The sequence below is a fragment of the Delphinus delphis genome, chromosome 15 (genome assembly GCF_949987515.2).
Source record: "Delphinus delphis chromosome 15, mDelDel1.2, whole genome shotgun sequence".
NCBI lineage: Eukaryota > Metazoa > Chordata > Mammalia > Artiodactyla > Delphinidae > Delphinus > Delphinus delphis.
Window position 1 is genome coordinate 87,436,680 of NC_082697.1, and position 22,301 is coordinate 87,458,980.

At 62.3% G+C, this 22,301-nt stretch overlaps 2 protein-coding genes and 1 long non-coding RNA gene across 4 annotated transcripts; 2 read left to right on the forward strand and 1 right to left on the reverse strand.

Moving 5' to 3' along the window:
• Nucleotides 1–5,528: 5,528 nt before the first annotated feature.
• Nucleotides 5,529–11,374, reverse strand: CYP2W1 (cytochrome P450 family 2 subfamily W member 1). Its single transcript, XM_060031029.1, is given in 12 exon segments — nt 5,529–5,725; nt 5,853–5,934; nt 5,936–5,995; nt 6,332–6,518; nt 6,604–6,740; nt 7,162–7,335; nt 8,599–8,756; nt 8,824–8,973; nt 9,288–9,450; nt 10,352–10,400; nt 10,402–10,547; nt 11,348–11,374. Coding segments are annotated over 12 exon segments (1,530 nt in total).
• Nucleotides 11,375–13,006: 1,632 nt separating this feature from the next.
• On the forward strand, nt 13,007–15,795 carry LOC132438916 (uncharacterized). 2 transcript variants are annotated; one of them, XR_011246733.1, is made up of 5 exons: nt 13,007–13,123; nt 13,223–13,279; nt 13,363–13,502; nt 13,680–14,102; nt 14,982–15,795. It is a non-coding gene; the product is annotated as an uncharacterized lncRNA (long non-coding RNA). The 2 variants fall into 2 exon arrangements; XR_009522243.2 differs by having other exon boundaries at nt 13,363–14,102.
• A 2,321-nt stretch (nt 15,796–18,116) lies between these two features.
• Nucleotides 18,117–22,301, forward strand: COX19 (cytochrome c oxidase assembly factor COX19). Its single transcript, XM_060032583.1, has 3 exons — nt 18,117–18,257; nt 19,047–19,162; nt 22,084–22,301. Exons 1-3 carry the CDS (start codon nt 18,176–18,178, stop codon nt 22,162–22,164), a joined length of 279 nt encoding a protein of 92 aa, XP_059888566.1. The 5' UTR covers nt 18,117–18,175; the 3' UTR covers nt 22,165–22,301.

The window sequence follows — 22,301 nt, forward strand, 5'->3', positions numbered from 1 at the left end:
CTTTGGCCTTGCAGACCTTGGAGACGGAGTGAGGAGGCCCTCAGGTGAGGTGAGGTCCCCGACGGGAAAGCACCCTGTGACGACGAGCCATCGCGGTTCTGCAGGTAATCTGTGGATGATGCCGCCGCCCGGGTGCCAGCCTCACTGTCCCTAAGCTTTGAGGCATTTTAAAAACACGAGAAATAGACGTACAATAAAGGAAGGTCCACAGGACACAGGGAAGGGGCAGGTTCTTTTTAAGGAATCCGGGCTGAGACATAGACGTACAGTAAAGGAAGGTCCACAGGACACAGGGAAGGGGCAGGTTCTCTTTAAGAGATCCGGGCTGAGAAATAGACGTACAGTAAAGGAAGGTCCACAGGACACAGGGAAAGGGCAGGTTCTCCTTAAGGGATCCGGGTTGACTGATCAAGAACATAGCTCTGGGTTTCCTGGCAGCCAAATCGAAAAGGGAAACGTGGTGGTACCAGGTCCTCATCTGCTGTTAATGGGAAACGGCCCAGGAGAGCCAGGCGCTCCCCTTGTGCACAGAGGCTCTTGGACACCGACTTAGGCGGCTCCCGTAGGGTGTGCAGTGCCGTCCTCTGCGGCGTCCCCCCGGCAGAAGGCACAGGGGAGGTGATGCATCGCTTGGTGTGGGACCAAGCTCAGGGTGCAGGCGGTTCCTGGGGTCCCTGTGTGGTCATAGGTGGCACTCTGATGGCCCCAGGGGTCAATTGATGTGGAGGGACTGAGCCTGGTGGCTGCACAAGGGTAGTAGGCTCGCCGGCCGCCTTGTCCGTCCGTGGGCTGAGGAGCATCTCCCTGAGGGGGCAGGTGGAGCTCCCCCACCTGTTGTGGGGGGCGTCCCGGGCGTCCGTCAGGTCAGCGGCCACGGCACCCCGAGGGATCAGGATGGAGCTGGCGGGGCTTTTTCTGAGGTGCGGCCAGGCTCACTGGCCTGTCAAAGCCTCAGCCCCCCGCACCCTGGCCTTCCGAGGAAGCCACCGCCACGGAGCCAGTAGTTGTAAGGTTATGGCTGAGAAGCAGGTGTTTCCTGTTGGCCTCGCCTGTGGGATGTGGGGACTCAGCTGCTTCTGCACCCCCAGGAGGTTCGCGTCCACTTTGGGTAAACTGGTGTTGAGTGTGTCCCGTCGGTCCTGTAAGGATACAGTGACCAGCCAGAGTGTCCCTGCACGGCGGGAAGGAAGCTGGAACGGAGGGGCCTCGGGAAGTTAGACGCCCGAGCCGGGACCCCTGCCCCCAGTGTGCTCTCCCCCACCACGGGTTTGCCCTGCGAGGTGGGTGGCGGCCACGCAACACTGTTGGGTTCTGGACTCACAGAAGAACGTCTCCAGTCAAAGCCCCCGCAGGCCCGGGAGCTGAGACCGCAGCCTGTATGTCTGTTCTGGAGGGTTCGCTTGTACTTTAGGGCTGATGCGGTGTGGCAGGGGCCAGCCCTGGAACCAAAGGCAGATCTGGACCAAGAGCCACCCGCCGGCCCCCAGAGGTTCCCCCTCAAGAGGCTGGGGCACTGCAGCCTTGGGAACAGACTGTCCAGGGACTGACCAACCCACGTGAGCCCAGTCCTCACGTCCAGCCCACCTGCCCCCTCCTGACCCACGATGCCCGGGGGCCCTTGATGGACGTCTGCCCGCGGACGCTTCTCCCAAAAGCCGCACAGCCAGCGAGAAGCAGGATCTAAAGCTTGGCGTGTCCGACGAAGGGTGAGCAGTCACAAGGCGCTTCATCCGTAGGATGGGCCGTGGCTGAGCCCTTAGGGGGAGGGAACGGACGCATCGCGATGGGCCTTGAGGACATGATGCTCAGTGAGACAAACCCTTACAGAAGGACAAACACTGTGTGATTCCACTTCTGCGGGTCCCTGGAGAGACAGAAAGTAGGCGGTGGGGCCCAGGGCTGCGGGAGGGGGAGGGGAGCTGGTGTTTAATGGGACAGAGTCTCAGTTTGGAAAGACGAGAATGTTCTGTGTGTGCATGGTGGTGATGGTTGCTCAACAGCGTGAACGAGCGAGATGTTCCTGAGCTGGACAGTGAGGAGCGGGTAGGACGGTACATTGTGTGTTCTCTCTGTTTTACCACAGTAAGAAAAATACTTTAAAAAATGAAACAGGGCTTCCCTGGTGGCACCGTGGTTGAGAGTCCGCCTGCCGATGCAGGGGACGCGGGTTCGTGCCCCGGTCCGGGAAGATCCCACATTCCGCGGAGCGGCTGGGCCCGTGAGCCATGGCCGCTGAGCCTGCGCGTCCGGAGCCTGTGCTCCGCAGCGGGAGAGGCCGCAACGGTGAGAGGCCCGCGTACCGCAAAAAAAAAGAAAGAAACAAAACCAACAAAACCAACTAGAATGTGAGATGACTGACCTGTCAGCTCCCACCCAGGGGTCGATCTGCACACTGGGTAGGGGGGAGGGCTTCTGCCTTTCGGCAGGGGTCGGGGGCAGCCCCAGGGGCCAGGCAGATGTCCACTGTCCCCAGTTCCTAGTCCCACCTCCCTCGCTGAGGAGCTGAAGAAGCTTTCAGACTGTCTGAGTCCGGCAGGCGGGTCCAGGGGTTGGTTTCGTGGGTCAGACGACAGACGTCAAACTTGGCAAAATGTGCTGCGTTCGTGTCGACATAAAGCAGGGGGAAGGGATCGGTTTCCCCAGAGGCCAGGTGCTCTCGGCTCTCCTGGGCCCCAGCCAGCTGGTCCGGCTCTGGCCATTTCAAGGCGGGGGCAAGGGGAGCCTGAGAATGGAGGCCTGGGTCCCCTGCCGAGAGAGGGTGGGGCCCAAGCCCTGGACTGGGGGGGACGAGGGTCTCGCTCACACCAGCCCTCTGCCCAGTGCCCCACAGATGTGCATCTGGACTGGATTGACTGCCCCCTGGGGTGGGAGGCGGAGATGCTCTGGGGCAGGTGACGAGCAGCCCACCGCCTGAGGGCGCCGAGCCCCCGCCTGACGTCCCAGGCGCGTCCCCCAGTGAAGCCCCATCCTCGCCAGAGCCTCGGCCCAGAAACAGGGTTCCCCAACTCCCAACGCCATGCACGGACACCCCGGGGTCACCGTTGTTCGCAGCTGTGTCTCTGCCCGCCGGCGCCCCGCCCCCTCAGCTGCGTTTGAGCCGCCGAGGCCACCTGTGGGGCCGGGCTGCCCCGAGCAGCAGCGCGTTTGTATTTTTATTTATTTATTTTTTAAAAGTTTATTTTATTTATTTTTGGCTGCGTTGGGTCTCCGTTGCTGCGCACAGGCTGTCTCTAGTTGCGGCGAGCGGGGGCTACTCTTCGTTGCGGTGCGCGGGCTTCTCATTGGGTGGCCTCTCTTGTTGGGGAGCACGGGCTCTAGGGCGCAGGCTCAGTAGCTGTGGCGCATGGACCTAGTTGCTCTCTGGCGTGTGGGATCCTCCCAGACCAGGGCTCGAACCCGTGTGCCCTGCCTTGGCAGGCGGATTCTCAACCACTGCGCCAGCAGGGAAGTCGGAGCAGCACATCTTTAAATCCTTTTCTGCCAGGATCTACCCCTTCCAACCCAGCAGGACGGCTTTTCAAATTTGTTTTTGGCAAATTAAAATAACTGCCGTAAACCGTCAACCAACCAACCAGGTTCTTTTGAGAAAACTTAACATCACCTTTGAAAGTGGTTCGTCTTGTCACCTATTCTTGTAAGTTAGAAAATAAGCGCCTTAGCTTCTGGGTCCTGCACCTGGGCCCAGTGGGATGTCCCGGGAGGTGCCGCGGCCACGGTTCCTGCTCTGGGTCCACGGCAGGGAGCAGGGGTCTTGCGATGGCGATGCTAGCATTTTCCCTCCTTACAGCCGTACCCACCTCATCCCGCCAGGGCCCGCTGCCAGAAAGCTGAGTCTCTTCCCACAGCAGCTTTGGGCCAGTTCTGTGGCCTCCGGAACGAAGCTTGGTACCTCGGCTGTGCCCTGGGTGAGGCGGGCTCCCTGCGCCCCGCGTTCAACGCCAGGTGTTCCAAACCGACAAGAAGAGAAGGACAGTGAACCCTCGCTGCCCTGCCCCCAGCCCCCTCCAGGGATGTGGGGACCACCCTCCCCTTCCCGGGCCCACTGTGACGTATCGTGGCCACAGCCCTGCCCTTCACTATTAGGAAGCTTCCCCTCCCCACACCCCACCCCCTGCCCCAAGATCTGCGTGCTGACTGGTGCGTCCTGGGTCGTTCCATGTGAAGCCCCTGGAGGGTCACAGGGTGGCTGGCACTGGAAGCCCTGGGCCTCGCTCTCCCAGCCCACCCTGCTCACCAGTTCACATCCCAAGGGTAGCCTCCCCACGTGGTCACTGCGACTTAGCGCGGTCCCAGGCTTTTCAATTTGCACTCATCTGACACTCCCCAGTGTCCGCTCTCCAGGAAGGCCCTCTGGTGCCCAGCTGGGAACAGAGGCTTTTCCTGTGTGCCCCGAGCCCTGTGCCTCCCTCTGGTCCAGGCGGCAAGCTCCGAGCTCCAGGAGGGTGGAAGCCACGGCTTGTTTGCCCCCGTCCAGCTCACGGACAAGGTGTTGGGAAGGCATCGGTGTGATCTCAGCACCTTGTGCAGAATCCGCCAGCATCGCTAGCCTCCTGCCACGTCCCGGGCCCGGCCCTCCACCCACCGCCAGCTGGCCCCTCTGTGCTCTTCCTCGGAGAGGTGACCTCCACGCAGACACAAGGAGCCGGTTCATGGGGAGGGTCTGGGGGCAGATGTGGAAGAGGAGTGGGGGGTCAGGGTGGACCAGAGAAGAGGCTTGTGGAGGCGGCCTCCCTGCAAACTCCTACTCATCCTTCCCACCTGAGTCCCGCCGTCGCCCTCTGGGTGGCTGCTGCCCCTCAACTAGCTTGTCTTCTGCTAAGGGCGTCTCTGTGGTGGCCCCAGGGCTCAGGGGCCTGGCTCCAGGGGCAGAGTGCTGCCTGAGCACGGTGCCCAGGACCCCTGAGAACGGGGTGGGGTCTGCAGGCAACCCGCTGGACCCGGGGCAGGGCCGGGCACGGCACAGAGCAAGCGGGAACGCTGGTCTGAGGCTGGCCTCTGGGTGGACGTCATCCCGGGGCCCAGCAGCCCCTGCCATCTGCCTGCATCCCCAGCTGCAGGTGGGTGGCACCTCTGTGCCTGGCAGGTGTTATCTGGCGACACTGGCCCTGCTGGGGAACCAGATGGGGACAGTGTGGAGGGGGATGCAGGAGGGAGCAGCGGGGAGCTGCGGGGAGGCCTGTGAGGATCTGCTGCACCCGTGGGGGGGCGCCCTGGAGGGTCTGCAGGGGGCCCAGGTGCAGACAGGCAGCAGCGATGTCCTAGGGTGTAGGGATGGAGGGAGGAGGGAACCCAGCTCTGCCCTGTGGTGTAGGGCCTGGGAGAGGCAGAACGGGGTCAGGCCTGGGTGGGGCTCTCAGGCCGGGGTTGGGATACGCAGCCTGTGGTGGCCACGGCAGAGAGCCCAGTGGGGGGAGCCATCCGTCCTTCCGTCCTGTCTCCATCACCTGCCGAGCACCCCAAGCTGGGAGTGACTCAGACCCTCCCCGGCCCTGGGACTTTGTCCCATAGTCAGGCCAGGCCTCTCGTGGTCAGCGCCCCTGCAGCCTGGGCACCGCACACAGGGCCTGGGCCTGCGGCCGCGTGGTAAAGGCCAGGGCGGGCATGGTGCCCAGGGTGGCGGTGCTGAGGCCTGGTGGGGACAGCAGGCGGTACCTCTGCAGGAGACCTGAGAACAGCAGGAACAGCTGCGACCTGGCTAGGCTCTCCCCGACGCAGATGCGGCAGCCTGCGGGGGACGCAGGGTGCAGGGTGGGTGCTGGAGGCCGTGGCGGGGTGGGGGGAGCCCTGCGGGCTTGGGACCCTGAGCTCTCGAGGCCCCGGGGACCAGGCCGCCGCCCGCGGGGCTGTGGTACCTGCAGAAAAAGGCAGGAAAGCCGCCCGCTTCACGAAGCGCCCGTCGGCGTCCAGGAAGTGGCCCGGGTTGAACTGGCGGGGGGGTCTCCCACTGCGTCTTGTCCAGGAGCACGGAGCTCAGGAGGGGCACCACAGGCGTTCCCTGTGAGGGGCGGCAGGTGGGCAGATGGACGCCCCGTCCACCCAGGCGGCCCCAGGCGGGGAGCACAGGGAGGGGGCCCTGAGGGGGGTGGGAAGGCGGGGCGGGGCCTGGCAGGGATCTGCTGGGGGTTCGTGCTTAGCCCCAGGGGACCCCTGTGGTGTGGCCCTGGGTCTGCTGTGAGGGGCTGTGCGGCCGAGGGCTGCCCCCCGATGAACCACCCGTCTCCTGCCTCCTATGGGGAGCCCTGGCATCAGGCACCTGAGTCCCTGAGACCCCCAGCCCCATCTGCCGTGAACGAGAGGAACAGGTCCGGGGTGGGGGGCCTGGCCCTCCCACCTTGGGGAGCAGGTAGCCGCCCAGCTGGGTGTCGGAGGCTGTGCACCGCGGCACGTGGGGCAGGAGGGTGATGAAGCACTGGACCTCATGCAGCACGGCGTTGGTGTAGGGCAGGGAGCGCTGGTCCTCCAGCCGGGGGGGCCGCCCGGGCCCCAGCACTCGGTCCGGATCCTCCTGCACCCGGCCTGCGGGCAAGAGGGTGGGCGCCAGCGTCCCGGGGAGCCTCTGCCCCTCGGTCCTGGGCCCTGCGGGAACGGGCTCACGGGCTCACCCTGCACGCCGGGTGCTTGCCCATCAGGAGGGCGGCCCACTGCAGCGTGGCGGACGTGGTCTCCGTGCCAGCCATGACCATGTCCAGGGCACGGGCCACCCCGTTGGCCTCGGCAAACAGGCCCTCGGGGTCTTTCCCCTGCAGAGGTGGGTGGGGCTGGGCTCAGCTGGAGGCTGGCTCCATGGACCCCCCCCCCCAGCCCCAGGCTCAAAAAAGGCATAGAAGACAGAGGCCTGGCGGGAAGGATAGCGCCAGGATCCACCGAGCACCTACGGCATTCTGGGTTCCCCGCGGCCTTACAACCGCCCCATTTCACAGATGGGGAGACTGAGGCTTAGAGAGGCTCCGCACCAGGAGGTGGAACAGTATGGCGTGGGGCCAGCATGGCTCCCTCCCCAGCCCCTCTCCTCCTGGGGGGGGCCCCAGCAGGCCCCCCACCAGGAGGTGGAGCAGTATGGCGTGGGGCCAGCATGGCTGCCTCCCCAGCCCCTCTCCTCCTGGGTGGGGCCCCGGCAGGCCCCCCAGGTCTCCTGGGTGGTGGGGTGGGTTTTGCCCACACCTGGCCCTGCTGGATCAGGGCGTCCAGGTAGCTCCGCACGGGCCCTCGCCCAGGCGCGGGGGGCCGCCGTGCCTCCAGGAGGTTCCTCAGGATGGCCCGCACCGCCTCCACCTTCCGCAGGACGGGCCGGTGCAGCTGGAGGAGGGCCCCGAGCCAAGGGTAGATGTTGAACACCTGGGGGCAGGGGGCAAGACGGCGTGGTTGGGGGGTGAGGGCACAGGCGCCACAGCCCCACCTGGTGAGGGGCGGATCCGTGCTCCAGCAGCTGTGCTCACCTGTCCGGGGTCCCCTGGCGCAGCCCCAGACCCCAGGTAGAGGTGCCACAAGGGGGCACCTGCTCCCTGCTCACGGGGCCCCTCTCTCACCCTCCCAGTGGGACCAGCAGCCGCAGGGGCTCTGATGAAGTCTACCTGAGTGCAGGAAGGAGGGGCCGCTTGACAGGTAACACCACTGGGGGTCCGTGCAAGTCACAGCAGGAGCCTGCCATCATGGCCCCCCCGTTCCCCCACCCACCAAAGCGGGGAAGACGGAGAAGGGCGAGGGCTGCCGCTGTGGAAGTAACTTTGAATGTGCTGGGTCATTAGAAAAACGGGGACTTGCAAACTTCAGAGTTTCAGCTCACGACGTCGTGAAACGGGGCTCACGGCACAGCCTGTCTGACATGGTTGTCAGCCGCCCTCTGACTACACTCGCACCGCCGTGTCCCCCAGAATGCGAGCCATCACACGGGGCACAGGCACAGGAGGCCACGGAACATTCTGTCTCCCTGGAGCCCCCGACCCTCTGGCCTCCATCCTCCTGGGGCTCCCTGGCGGGACTCGGCCAGGCTACTCTCGGGCGGAGGCCACATCTTCCTGCCCGTCCGAGCCTCCTCCAGCCGCAAGGGATGACTTAGAATCAGGACCCAAGCCATGAGTGCCCGCCCCACGCTCACGGGCTCGGGTCCTGGAGAGACGGGGCTGAAAAGTACACGTGAGCCACGTGCCAGCATACGTGCGTACCCTGCCTCAACGTGCGTGCCTGAGCACGTTATGGTTAAAACTGGTAACGGGGGCTACAGATGACAACAGTTACCTTCTGGAAAGTGAAATGGCGTAGTCTTGGGGGTTCTGAGAGCCAGGATGGATCCCTGTGATTCCTGAGGCTGAGGGAGGACCCCCGGTTCAAGGGCTGGGGGCCTGGGGGACATCGAGCCCCATATCCGGGGAAGAAATGCCCGGGTCCCACCTGCACCTCTGAGCAGATGCCTCTATTGCTGACGGAAGGTGTGGAGGAGGCGGCGAGGACCCCTGCCCCTCGTTTCCCAGGAGCACGGGGGACTGGCCTGGGGTCGCGTGGCTGGTGGAAGCGCGCCTGGGGCCTGCTGTGCTGCTTCCTGAGGCGGCAGCTCGGCTCTCCCTGCCCCCACCCAGCAAGCGGGGAGCAGCGACCTCTCACCTGCAGGCCGGGCGTCCCCAAGAGGACCATGACCTCGTCGATGAGGCCCAGCAGGGACACGAACACGGGATCCCGGTAGTCGAACCGCTGGCCAAAGAGGAGCATGAAGGTGATGTTGGAGGGAGCCCAGCCGAGCAGGGCCAGCAGGAAGGGCCGGCCTGGGGGCGGAGAGAGGCCTTAGAGCTGAGGGGCCCCCGGGAAGGGGGCATGCTGGCCCCCACTCACCTCCGTAGCTGTCTAGCTGCGCCGTGAGGCACCTCAGCTCCTGCAGGACCTTGTCGGCCATGGGCGCCCTCCCCACGCCCAGGCCGCGGAGGGTGCGCACGGTGAGCTGGCGGGTGGCCCTCCAGCACTCCCCGGAGGAGAAGAAGACGCCTGCGGGCCGGACACCCCCGTGAGCGGCCCGGGTGATGCAGGAGGGAGCAACGGGGGGCTGACCGACGGGGTGGGGGCCTGGCTGGGGCCTCACTCCCTCCCCCAAGTCTGGCCCCTGGAGCTGGCCTCGGCTGGCCCAGCCCTTTCTGGTGTTCCCTGGTCCCCGGGGGGCCCAGCTTGCCGCGTGGACACCCTGGCGCTCCCCCTGGGCCACACTGGGAGCGCTCTGCCAGCTGCCGCAGGTAGGGGGACCGACCCTTCTCCTTGGCCCCTCTCTGCCTGGCGGAAGCCCCCTCACCCCGCCACACACCTACCCCCACCTCCCTGGATGAGCTGGAAGATGGCGATGGGGGGCCGGCCGGCCAGCTCCTGTCCGGTGCCCACCAGGGCCTCCCTCACCGCCTCGTAGCCGGTCAGCACCGTCGTCTTCTGGCGCCCCAGATGGACAGCGAACACCGGCCCGTACTGTTCCGCGAGCTGTGGGGACAGGCAGGGATCAGCCTGCGGCCCCACCCCCAGCTCCCCTGGGAGCCCCTCAGGCCCCGCCCACCATATGTGGAGGACTCAGGGAGGCCCCTGGGCCTCTGTGTGGGCCCCTCCCTTCTGTCCTCCCGGCACCCCTGCCTGGGACGGGAGGGCTGTTGTCTCCCCACTTTACAGATGGGGAAACAGGCCTGGGGGTGGGAAGTGAGTTGCCGTGGATCACACGGAGGCAGCAGGGCCCGCCACTCCTGGCCACTGCCCGCTCTGCCACCGCCGTGCAGACAGTGGCCTCCAGGGCCCGGCACTGGGCACAGGGCCTGAGAACCCTGGTGCCTGCAGGCTGACTTCACGGGTCATCGCGGCTCCCCACCCGCCTGCAGGGCCTGGGGGCCACGAGGCAGCCTCGTGGTTGGGTCCTGGAGGCACCCCAGCCAAGTGATCATGGGAGCTGGAGCTCAGTGGAGGGGGCAGTGGGCTGGGTGATCCCCGAGGGCGGGGCCAGGCCTGTGCCTCTGCTTCAGCGGGTCAGCCAGCTCGAGGTGGGCGAGGGTGTTCAGCCTCCAGCCCCAGTGGGAGGAGCCACACCCAGCAGGCGTCCCACGAGGCCCCCCCAAACCTGGTCCTCCTGCAGGCACTCATCAGAAGCTGCCTTCTCCAATGAGCCCTCCGGGCCTGCCACTTCTGGCCCCCTGCTCCTTGGTCCGCCCATCCGTTTCCCTGTGGGGTGGAATGTCTTTCTCTTCCCCGAGGCGACGCGGGCACTTGGGCCTCCTGTGTCCCCTGGGCACGGACCTCCCACCCCACGGGGGTCCTGGAAATTGGGGCTGGGGTGCCTTCAGGGCCGGCAGGGGCCCAGGCGCAGAGCCCAGCCGAGCACGTGCCTGCCCTGACCCGCCTCCATCAGCGACTGGTCCTGCTGTGCCACACGCAGCAAATGTAGGCCTGACGAGGGGCAGCGGGCACGGCCCCGGGGGCCAGCGGGGGGCCGGGGAGGGGGTGTGGGTGCAGGTGCGGAGGAGCCCCCAGAGCCCCAGGAGCAGCAGGGCCATGAGGACGGCGGTGGCGAGGCCCCAGCTCCCCTCCCGGCCGCCCTGTGCCTTATATGCGTCCCGGGAGCCCCACCCACCCTGGGAGCCCCACCCACCCCACCACCCCACCACCCCAAGAATGTGGAATGAGCAGTTTGCAGGGGACAGCCAGGCGGCTTAAAGCCACAGGCGTGCGTGGTATGTTAGGTCGAGTCTGTGGCGGGGGCTGGTGGGGCCGGGGCCGTCTGGGGGCTCCGCCTTGCTGGGGAGCGCACAGCATGGCGGCCAGTCTGCTCCCCACAGGTCTCGGCCCCTGCCCGGTCTCCCCGTCAGAACCAGGGCTCAGGGGCCTTGGGCCCCGTCCTCCCCAGGCTCTGAGCCTCCCCCTGAAGGGCTCCTTGGCCTCTTCCAAACCCACCACCACCTGTGTTCGCCCAGCTCCTCTCTGCCTGGAGCCGGGGGGGACACCAGGAGTGGAGCGGCCCACGAGGTCTGCGCAGCAAACGCCTCGAATCCTGGGACTTCAGAGGCCCCGGCGGAGAGCTCGCCCGAGTGGCGGTCTGCTCCTTGGTGGCTTTTCGAGCACTGTCACCCAGGCAGGAGGCCCTGGCCGCGCCGGGACGAGGCGGTGGGTCGCTCAGAGGGGCCCACCCCTCAGGCAGGGCTGGGCGAGCCCCCGCCCGTCTGGGCTGCACTGTGGCCTGCTAAACCCTGGTGGCCCAGCTGGGAGGGGAGGAGGTGCTGTTTGGGAAACGAGCTCTGAGGGGTGGGAGGGCTGTTGGCACCTGAAATGGCTGGGCCTGCTCTGGGCCTCCCCCAACACGAGGCTGCGGGAACCACATCCACGCCCCTGGGCCCCTCACCCCGGGGCCTGTCTCCTGGGGCACCATGCGTACCCCTACACAAACCCCAGAGCCAAGGCAGCCTGAGGGCCCTTACCCGCTCTGAGCCCCGATTTGCACACCTCCCGTGACCGGGTGCTCACTACCTCACAGGCAGACCGTCCAGATACACAGCCGTGGAGCTGCAGTGAGGGAGGACCCCTCTCTGACTGCTAGGTCTCCGGATCATTTGGGCTGAGCGGCTGGTACCAAGGCCCCTACTGGGTGCATAGGCTGGGGCTCCTGTACGCCCAGGACAGTTCACTTAATTAGTCCTGTGTGCATTTACTGAGTGCCTGCGCGTACCAGGCTCGGCCGGGAGCTAGGGCTACAGAAACGGGTGGCGCAGGGATCCTAAAAGGGCCCTCCCCGTGTGGCAGCGACTTTGCCACGGGAAGTGCCTTGGGTGTCGGAGCTGGAGAGGTGGGTCACAGGAGGAAGGGCATTCTCGCAGAAGAACAGCCTGTGCAGAGCCTGGAGGTCTGAGCTGGAAGGGGCGCTGGGAAGGCCCGGGTCATGGCCACGGGAGCCCCGCCCGGGTGACCGAGCGGGAAGGACGCTCGTGGTGGGAGGGCAGTGTGGCCGAGGCGCTGGAGATGGACGCAGGGTCCCTGTGGGGGGCCTCGAGGAGCAGGCGGCCCCCACAGTCGGACGGTGCCGCTGGGGAGGACGTGTCCAGCCCCCGACAGGCTGGCGGGGTCACCCAGAAGCAGGCTCAGCTGGGAGGCATCCCATCCAGCACGGGGTGCGCAGCGGGGGAAGGTCACGGGCGGGGCGGAGCAGGGGGGTCGGCAGTGAGGCCCCAGGATGTGAGTGCGTCGGGTCCCAGGGAAGTGATTCGGTGGAAGATGGACTGGGGCTGCTGGTGTCGTCCTCCAACTACAGGGCAGGAGATTATCCTGGGGGAACCACAGGGGCCCCGGGGAGGAGGGAGGCCGGCGGGGCGGGGAGCTGGCTCGAGCCTCTGGAACCCGGTGGGGGGCTGGGGGAGGACTTGTGTTTTTAGGCTTCAAGAGTGAGTATCCGACAGACAGAGACCACAGCCGATATCTATGACCTGTGACCTAGCCTTGGGGTCACTCTTGGAGGAGGGGAGCCAAGGTAAGGGGGAATGGATGGGGGAGGAGCAAGGTTCTAGAAGAGTCTGGGACAGGGGAGGTGGACGGTTCTCAAAGGGTCCAGTCCGAGCTTTCCGGGGCCCGTCCCCTGGGGCGCCCGCGCTGCTCTGTCTGCAGCGTCCCGGGGCCCCGAGCCTGGCAGTCCCCACAGGCGGGGGGTGGCGCCGGCAGGGCCTGCGGGCACCTCTCCGGCACCGCCAGCCCCCTGCCGCCTTTCCTCAGCTCACCTAGCGCCTTCTCCCCGCCCCACACCCTGAAATAACAACAATGACAATAATAAAATCCCTCCCTCACGCTCCACTCCTTTCGCAGACAAACTCCTAGAGAGAGCTGCTGCGCCCACCCGCCCCCCTCGCCCCCCTCGCCCCCGCCCAGCCCTCGGAAAGGGTCCTGCCAGCCTCCCAGCGACCCGTGTCACAGGCTCCGCCTGCATGAGGTCCAGGGGCCGCAGCAAACTGGGCGTTTGGACAGCAGGAAAGTGTCCTCAGCTGCGCGGTGGGTGTGGGCAGGGCTGGTTCCTCGGGGAGAGGCGGGGTGCTCGTCTCCCAGGTCCAGAGGACTGCTGGCGCCCCTCGGCCGGCCCTGATCCAGGATGGCCTCATCTGGAGACCCTTCCCTTTGTGACACCGGCCTAGGCCAGGCGGGTACATCTCTTGTGGGGCCACCAGTGAAGCCACTACAACCTCCCACACAGACTCTGATGAATGTAGGTATTAGTTGGGATATTTGTCTATTCCAGTAGGTGATAGACACACACCAGCAAAGAATCCGGAAGTCCAGCAAGTCCCTCAGCAAGGTGAGCACCCTCCCCGATGTACCACTTCCTCGTGCATCCTTCAGAGATGCACCCTGTCGTGTACACGCTTTGTTTTTTTACAGGTTTATTCACGTACGGTAAACGGCGCATGTAAAAATATACGATTGAATGAGCTGAGATGCGTAGACACCCCGGGACCCTTCGCCACATTCAGGACAGTGAACATCTCCATCAGCCAAAGTCTCTGCATTTTATTTTTATGGTAACGATGTAGCCAGGACTGAGCGGGGGCCTCCTTCCCACTGTGTAACTGCTGCCTCGTCGGGCTGGGCCTGCCTGTCCGTCAGTCCGTCTCAGGCCCTTACGAACCTCCTGCTAAAAATGCCTGTGTGGGGCTTCCGTGGTGGCGCAGTGGTTAAGAATCCACCTGCCAATGCAGGGGGCACGGGTTCGAACCCTGGGCCAGGAAGATCCCACATGCTGCGGAGCAACTAAGCCCATGTGCCACAGCTACTGAGCCCGCGTGCTACAACTACTGAAGCCCGCGCGCCTGGAGCCCATGCTCTTCAACGGGAGAAGCCACTGCAATGAGAAGCCCGCGCGCCACAACGAAGAGCAGGCCCTGCTCGCCGCAACTAGAGAAAAGCCCACACACAGCAACGAAGATCCAACGCAGCCAAAAGTAAATAAATTTATAAAAAATAAAGTAAAAAGACCTGTGTGCCCGTCCCTGTGCACAACTGCCCGGCTGCTGTAAGATAACTTCCTGGCAGCGCTACCCGAGCCAAGGGCTGCTTCTCGTCAGATCTGGCAACGTTCCCACCCGGGGAAGCAGCTGCACCCGCGATGCCCCACACCCCAGGTGAGGCCCCTCCTGCCCCCGCGTCTGCAGGGCCTCAGGAGGAGCCGCCTCCTCCGGGTGTCCCTGGTCACCGCCGCGCCTTCATTTCCTGCCCCCCGATATCTGACACCAAATGCTGGGGGGGTCTCCTGAGCTCTGCTCCAGGCCAGCCGGTCCCTTTTCTCGGCAACAAGAGTGATTTTTCAAGCTCGTGACCCCTGAACTTTGAGGTGGCGCCCACACCCTGGAGTCCAGAAGGGCCCCCTGCCTCTGCATTGCATCACCTGAACCCAAGGGTTCTGTGCCTGCTGGGACTCTTCATAGGGAAGAAACCCCGAAGCGGCTGGAGCAGGGCACTGGGTCGAAGGGCATCCCCCCGACATTCACACCAACCCAGAGCCTCAGAATAGGACCTTGTTTGGAGGGAGGGTCTTTAGAGAGGTCATCCTGCCCCTCGCGCAGTGACGGAGGCAGAGGTGCGGGCCACAGCCACAAGCCAAGGAGCGTGGGAGCCCCAGAAGCTGAAAGGGGCAGGAAGGACCCCCCCTCCGCTGGAGCCGCCGTTGGGAGATGACCCTGCGACACCAGCCTCCAGAGCTGACAGGGTGTGAGTTGATGGTGTTTGCAGCCCCCTAGGCTGTGGTCCTGTTAGGGCAGCCCCAGGAGACCGTGGAAGCAGAGTTCAGAAAATTACCCCACTCGCAGAAACGAGGCAAATGGGTGACGTGTGTCCCTTCACGGGGTCACTGTCTAACCAGCCTGCCGGGTGTCGCTCGGCCCGGGAGGGTTGCTTTCTCTGACTTGCCATTTATTATCGACCAGGCCCAGGTGCCACGAAGCTGGAGGTTACCTTGCGGAAAATAGGAAATGTGCAGGTTATTTTCCCCCATAAACATGCAGGTGACTTCTGTCTGGCGGAGAAGATAAGCAAGGTTGTGGCTTTATTGTCCTGTTAAGACATTAACCTGACATCAATGGTAGACGTTACCTCCTGAGCCCAGCTCAGCAGCCTCGTTCCGGAGCTCCTTCTCTGACTGCACGTGGATCCGTCAGGGTTTGACATTCTTCTTTGAACCAGCCTTGCCATCTAGACTCGTTCACCTTGTTAACGGGTGAGATAAAATTCTGACACGTGCTCGGTATATGTTTGGCTGAAAGCCTTTTGAAAATGACACTTTGACAGCAGAATGTGTTAAAGTGGGAAGATCAGCTCTTCGTTTCAGGCAAGGGTAGATCCAGGGACCAGATGATGTTATTAGGATTTGGATGAATTCTCCTTGCTCTTGGGTCTGCTGGCTGCACTCTGGGGCGAGTCACGGTGGCCAGACGACAGCCGGCCGCCCAGGCTCGCGTCCTCCTAGCCGCAGTCCAGTGTGCAGTTCCACTGGCTCTGTCCTGGTGCTCAGGCAGAAGCCTGGGGATTGTTCTGGTCAGACCTGATTGGCCAGGCCCCCCGCTCGCCAGGGGTCGCCAGGCTCCTACTGGGGCTTAGGTCACACCTGGCCTTGACACCCGAGGTTCAGGGTGTTCCCTAGAGGGGTCTGGAGTTGCACACACCTGGCTCCACACTCAGCGCTTCCATCCACTTGTTAGCTGAGGCAGACGGCATGTTGCAATGACAGCACCCAGCCCATAAGTTCTTCATATAACTTGCCCTCCGCCCGTGGAGAGCAGGGGCCCTGCCCTTGAATTTGGGTGGGAGCTTGTGACCACGGCGGAGGCAATGCTGTGTAACATTTTTTTTTAAATAAATTAATTTTATTTATTTATTTATTTAGGCTGCGTTGGGTCTTCCTTGCTGTGCGCACAGGCTTTCTCTAGTTGTGGCGAGCAGGGGCTACTCTTCGTTGCGGTGCACGGGCTTCTCATTTCGGTGGCGTCTCTTGACCTCAAGCCAAGGGGCTTGGCTTCTCTGCGTCTCTACGTGTGACATGAGGGTAATAATACCAGCCCAACTATGCTCATTCTACAAAAATATTTTTTTATTTTTATAGATTGATTGATTGATTGGCCGCACCACATAGCGTGTGGGATCTGAGTTTCCCTGCCGGGGATCGAAACTGCGCCCCCTGCAGTGGAAGCGCGGAGTCTTAACCACTGGACCGCCAGCGGATTCCCTCTTCAAAAAATATTAACAGAACACCTACTGTGTTCTGGGCACTGTTCCCGGCCCCGTGACCCCACACGAAACAGCCCGGCGCGTAAGAGGGGTTCCAAAAACATTAGCTCCTTCCCCAATTTTCAAATCTGTGCACTGCTAAACATCTCCTACAAAGCAATAACCGCTTGTCAGGTACAGACATGTCAGTCAAAAGCTGGCCGTCACCTCCAGGTCACTGGGCCTCTGGTGCTTCAGTGGTCCCTCAGGGCTGCCAGACAGAGAGGTACGGGCAGTCCTGGTGGGGATGGGCTGTTCCTTTTACTGCTAAGTGGTACGATCTAGTCAAGTGGAAAAGTGCTACTTGCTGGGTAATAAAAGCTTCCATTGTTCACCAGCCCTGGAAACATATTAATGAATAACCCAGTGTGCGGCCCCTGGCCCCAGCGGTGTGAACGGTTGGTTGTTAATACGGCAGGAACAGGTACAATCTTCCTTTTGTAGTTTTAAGTGGGCCCAGAGCCCCAGGTCGACCAAGGCCCAGACAACGGGATGGGCTCTCCCTGCAGACCCCTGTTGTCGGCCCACAAACGTTTGGTGGAGCTCTGTGCTGGCTCTGGACAGAGAATCCAGCCTCAGGCACAGAGATCCGGTGGAGGGCACCACGGGTGGGGGGGGGCGGGCTTCAAGTGGGTGGAGGCAAGCAGATGCCTTCTGGAGGAGGGGGCACCCAAGTCAGCCCTGGAAGGGGGCAGGCCTGTGGGGGAGGGGCTGCTGGGACTGGCTGGCAAGCTCCTGACATTACAAGGGGCAGGGCCTGGGGGGAGGAAAGCTTGTCCAGAGGGGCCAGTGGTGACTCTGTGATGCTAAGGCCCCTCTGTGCTTACGTCTGGGGCCTGGCACACGGTGGGTGCCAGTGACTGTTATGCAGGTGGGGATTGGAGCTCAGGGCAGAATCACAGACAACAGGATGTGCTGGGCGGGCAGCCGCCCACTTTCCCCGTCACCCAGATGAAAGCCAGAGGCTCTGCCCAGGGTGCAGGGCTGGGAGGGGCTCGGCTGGGGAGAGCTGGGGTCCCCACTGGGCGCTTTCCCTGTTGTTACTGTTGTCATAACAACAATAATAAATGACCACCAGGGGCTTTCCTGTTTATGATGCATTTTTACTCTCTTATCTGTTGAATTGTGTCCCCAAATTCATATGTTGAAGTCCTAGCTCCCCCTACCTTAGAATGTGAACTTTCCGGGAACAGGGTCCTTGCTGATGTAATTAGTTAAGGTGAGGTCATCGGGGTGGGCCCTAACCCAATACAAGTGCGTCCTCATAAAAGGAGGAGATTTGGACAGTGACACACAGGGAGCTGCCACGTGATGAGGCAGAGATAGGGTGATGCATCCACAAGCCAGCAACCCACCAGCAGGGATGGGAGAGGCCAGGAGTGGACGCTCCAATCTCAGACGACTGGCCCCCAGAACTGTGAGAGAATTTCTGTTGTTCTAAGCCGCCCAGAGTGTGCACTTTGTTACGGCAGCCGCAGGAAGCTAACGCTCCTTCCTTCTCACCAGGCAAGCACCAGGATTAGGCCCTGGTGCCCAGTGGGGAGAAGCCCCTGCAGACTCTCGGGGATACAGAGACCCATAGGCACAGCCTGCAGGACCGTGCAAGTCTGCTGTGTGTCCTTGGGCAAGTTGCTGAACGTCTCTGAACTTCCATTTCCTCATCGTGAGGGGGTGACGGCTGGACCCTCTGCCGCTGGGTTGCCCTTAGGGTCATAGGGTCCCGCAGAGCAATTGGCGGAGGGTCCGGGCCTTTTAGAGCCCGGGGGTGGGGCCCTGGTGGTGAGGGCGGGCCCTATAGGGCGAGGGGCGGGGCCAAGCGACCAGGGGTGGCTCGCCGCTCGACGTGATCGGCGCTCCTGCGGGGGCCTGCTCGGCGCTCGGCCGGCCGTCCTGCGTACAGCGCGCGTCGCTCTTGGAGACTCCGGCCGCCGCCATCATGTCGACGGCCATGAACTTCGGGTCCAAGAGCTTCCAGCCGCGGCCCCCGGACAAGGGCAGCTTCCCGCTGGATCACTTCGGTGAGCGGGGCCGGTCGGGGCTCCCCGGCCGGACCGGCGCAGCTGTGGGCCGGCTCGTTGGAGCCGCGCGGCCGGGGAGGCACTGGCGTCTGCTCGCGGTGCGGGCGGGGCCGCTGAGGCTGGGTTCGGCCCGGCCGCGTCCGGTCCCGGCTCAGGGCCTCCCGCCGCGGCCCGAGGGTGGGCGCCGGACAGGGCTGGGCCCTCGGAACCGGGGAGGGGACGCGGAGTCCCGGCCTCCAGTCTGGGGCCGACGTTGCGTTGACAGGGTCCTTCGCGGGTGTGAGGCCCGCGGGGTTAAACAGGTGTCTCGCGCGAGAGCGAAGGACGCTCCTGATCGTCGCAAACTACGTGGAAACCAAGGCTTCGGAGATAGGTTTATGGATGGATTTTTCGTGTGCCAGCATTTTACTGAGAAATGTTAGACACACGCGGCAACGTCGGGAGAATCCCGCGTGAGCTGCCCGGCGCCGGCGCCTGGATGCCCTCCTTCTCCTGTACTTGCTTTCCCACTTGGTACATTTGCTTTTTCCAGTCTGTTTCCAGCGTGTTTGGGAGGAAACCAGTTTTCAAAGGGGGAGGAGGGGTGCTGCCCGGCGCCGCCGCCTGGATGCCCTCCTTCTCCTGTACTTGCTTTCCCACTTGGTACATTTGCTTTTTCCAGTCTGTTTCCAGCGTGTTTCGGGAGGAAACCAGTTTTCAAAAGGGGAGGAGGGGTTCTGCCAGTAAGGCTGCGGGGCGGGCCTGTGATGTTTTCACTTTAAGAAGGAAACGCTTTTCTGTTTGTTACAGGGGAATGTAAAAGCTTTAAAGAGAGATTCATGAAGTGTCTCCGGGACAACAATTTCGAAAATGCTGTGTGCAGAAACGAGTCAAAAGAGTATCTGGAGTGCAGGATGGAGAGGCAAGTACATGCCAACGGTTATTTATGGCTTCTCCCCCCTCCCGCGTCTCTGGCTAAAATGTTGATTCCCAGAGGCCTCAGTTCAGCTTGTGTTTCGGAACTGTAGGGCTGCTTGCCCGCGAAGTTGAGGCTTTTCAGAGATTCAGTTGTACTCCAAGTCGTTTAGCAAAATCACGGGAACCTTTTCTCCCGTGATAGCATTGGACATGATTGCCCTCCTCCGAGTATTTTCTTCCCAAATTTGGGGGCTACTGACATGTCATTCAGCTTTCAGAATCGCACATCATAAAAATGCTGACTGAGTCGAAAGATTTGAAGATTTGTGGGTACACAGCTTATTCCTTTAAATATTTTTCTTGGAACATAAAAGTATGTGCTCTGTTATTTTGTTGCACGTCGGCTCAGAGCTGTTTGCAGCGTGACAGGCGAGACAGTGGGCCCCGTAAGAAACGATGAGCGACGAGTGATTCTTCCTGCCTTAATCAGAATTTACTGGATGTCACCTTTGAAGAAAACAAGAACGCTCTTAACTGATCTGTTGAGATTTTCCTTATAATAAGTACTATTGTAAACCTTCACGGGGAAAGTGTGTAACGTACAATTACGTCCTTGGGTGGGAACTTTTATTTCTGTCTTTTGAACCCTTCGTTAGTTCACTAAGGAGTCGAGTCATCAGAGGCCTTGTCTGAAGACAGGTTGACATAAAGCTGAGCCTCATTTTCATTTTCCCTTAACAAACTCAGACATTCCGCCCCAGGCAAGATCTGCTGTGCTTCTCAGGCCCCGGTGTGTTGAGGGCTGTCGGGGACACTGGGGCCTTTGAGGGGGACGGACCCTCAGGTGGCTTCCTGAGTCGCGCAGGCTCGCGGCGCTGGCATCTGACGACGGGCCGGCCCCGGCCCCGAGTAGCGAGTAGCGCATCAGTCGGATCTGCACGTTCCAGTCACTCTCTTTCAAATTGATGCGTCTTCAAAACACCTGAACTCCTTGAGTTTCTTCTTGGTGTGGCCACGCCTCCGAGACTGAGTTTGGAGCTGGTCTCCGCCCTGTGTGAGGGTGTGAGCAGGTCGCCCGCCTCCCCGAAGCTCGGGTCACCGTCCCTGGGTCAGTCATCCCTGGGCCAGCACGCGGCCCAGCAGCTCCTGCGTGAGGTTGCTCGGAGGGTTTGGCTGGTTGGGTCCCAGAGCAGCTCCTGCTGCCTGACCAGGGCTTCCAGGCAGGGCCAGCAGAAGCGCCCTCTTTTCCCCATTTGCCCTTGGGAGGGAGCTGCCCGCGCCTCCATGTGGTGGCCCCTCACCCAGCGCAGCTTTTGGGCACCATCCTCTCTGGGCCGCTGAGGACGTGGGGAGACAGGGACGCGGCCGGCCGCTCTGTGGGTCCCACGATTCAAGTGGCTTCACTGGTTGGTCAGGCGACGTTTGGATGAATGTACGGGGATGTATGTGTTTCTGACTTGGTCATTTATTTTGACTGGAGACTTTCAGTTTGTTTTCAATGAAAATCCTCAAACGTACAGAAGCAGAGGATCGTCTAGATCTCCATAACCATCACCCAGATTCAGGATCAAGGTTTTTCCCATTTTGCCCTCATCCATCACCCTTTTTAAAGCCTCTTTTCTCCTCCTCTTTTTTCCTTTCTGCCGACATTCCAAACCTTATTTTGCCCCTACCTACTTCACGTGTGTCGTTTTAAAAACCAGACCGTGGTAGGGTTTGCAAGTCGCCTCACGAGGACTCGTGAGGACAGGGCGTCAGCCTGAAGTGGACGTGTCTGCGACTTAGGTGGGGGCACGTTTTCTCACAGCAGCAACTGTTAAAATTGAGGTTGCACTGTCGGCAGAGACCCAGCAAACACACGTGTGATCCCCGACCTCAGGTCCGGTTCCCGCCTGAGGCCGGGCCTCCTGACCGGGTGCCAGAGGGTAGAGCACATGGTCCTGGGAAAGCCCTCTGCCCGACCCAGGTGCGGGCAGGTTCCCTCTGGAGGCGCCGTCTCCTGGCCTGTTCCAGCTCCCAGCGACGCCATGTCCTCAGCCTGAGGCCCCTTTCTCCACCCTCACGTTCCACAGAGCTGCATCCGGTCCCTCCTCTCTCCTCTTTACATTTTTTCTCTCTGACCAGAGCCAGCAAAGTTTCTCTAATTTTAAGGATTCATGGGATTAGGTTGGGTCCACCTGGATAATCCACGGTGGTCTCATCTCCAGACTGGCTGATTGACGTTATTTTCATCTTCAGCCTTAACCCCCCTCCCGTGTAAGGTCGCACTCACAAGCTCTAGGGAATAGGGTGTCCTTTGGGAGTCGTGGTCCTGCCGACCGCAGTGGAGCTGACAGTCAGTTGTAAGAGCTGTCGGCCAGTTGTACTCTTTTGGCAAAGGTGTGGGAAGGTTTATCATTATTTGCCTGTTTTGGGTTTAAGGAGTGTCTTGTGCATCCCATCACTGTACAGTTGGTTTAATCTGCTGCCAGGTTAGATTGTGCCACCTGGGGTTTGCGATTCTGGGGACATCGTCTTAAGGACTGTTGCTGGGCCACTGGGTTTCGTGCGCATGGCAATCGGGGGCAGGTAAAGGGGGCAGGAATGGAGGGACTGCACCCCGGAGCTGCCAGGCTCTCCTTCACCCCTGCACCTCAACGCGCTCTGCCTCTGGTCTCCTGCTGGCTGTCTAGGCGGCCGGCCCCGCGAGTTCCGGGGCCACATGACGAGGGAGGTGTGGCCGGGAGCACGGCGGGGCTCCTCTGTCCCGGCCTCGGCTGCTTCCTGCCCCTCGGGGGTGCAGGGCTAAGGGTACCGCTCGGGGTCTGTTCCCAGGACGGAGTGGTTGGGGGTGAGATGGTGGCGGGTGCCCAGGGCCTACCTCGGCCCCGCGTGGACAGGGCTTGTCCTCCCGGCCACCCTGACAGCTCTCACTTTTCCTTTCAGGCAGCTGATGGTACCAGAACCCCTGGAAAAACTGGGATTTGGAGATTTGATAGATGGAAAGTCAGAGACAAAATCGGAACCGTGATGGGAAGAAGCCCGCAGGGCTGTGTGGGTTGTCCGATGACCTGCCGCCCCAGCAGCTTGCTTGTAGGTACCGTGGCTCAGGAAGGGGCTTTGGTGACGCCCGCGAGGTGCCACTCGAAATAAAGACATACACCCCTC

What these genes read in the sequence shown, in the direction of transcription:
- COX19 (XM_060032583.1), top strand. Translation starts at nt 18,176, where the DNA reads ATGTCGACGGCCATGAACTTCGGGTCCAAGAGCTTCCAGCCGCGGCCC. An exon ending in CTTCCCGCTGGATCACTTCG is followed by an intron (nt 18,258 to 19,046) that starts GTGAGCGGGGCC and finishes TGTTTGTTACAG; the next exon opens with GGGAATGTAAAAGCTTTAAA. An exon ending in AGTGCAGGATGGAGAGGCAA is followed by an intron (nt 19,163 to 22,083) that starts GTACATGCCAAC and finishes CCTTTCAGGCAG; the next exon opens with CTGATGGTACCAGAACCCCT.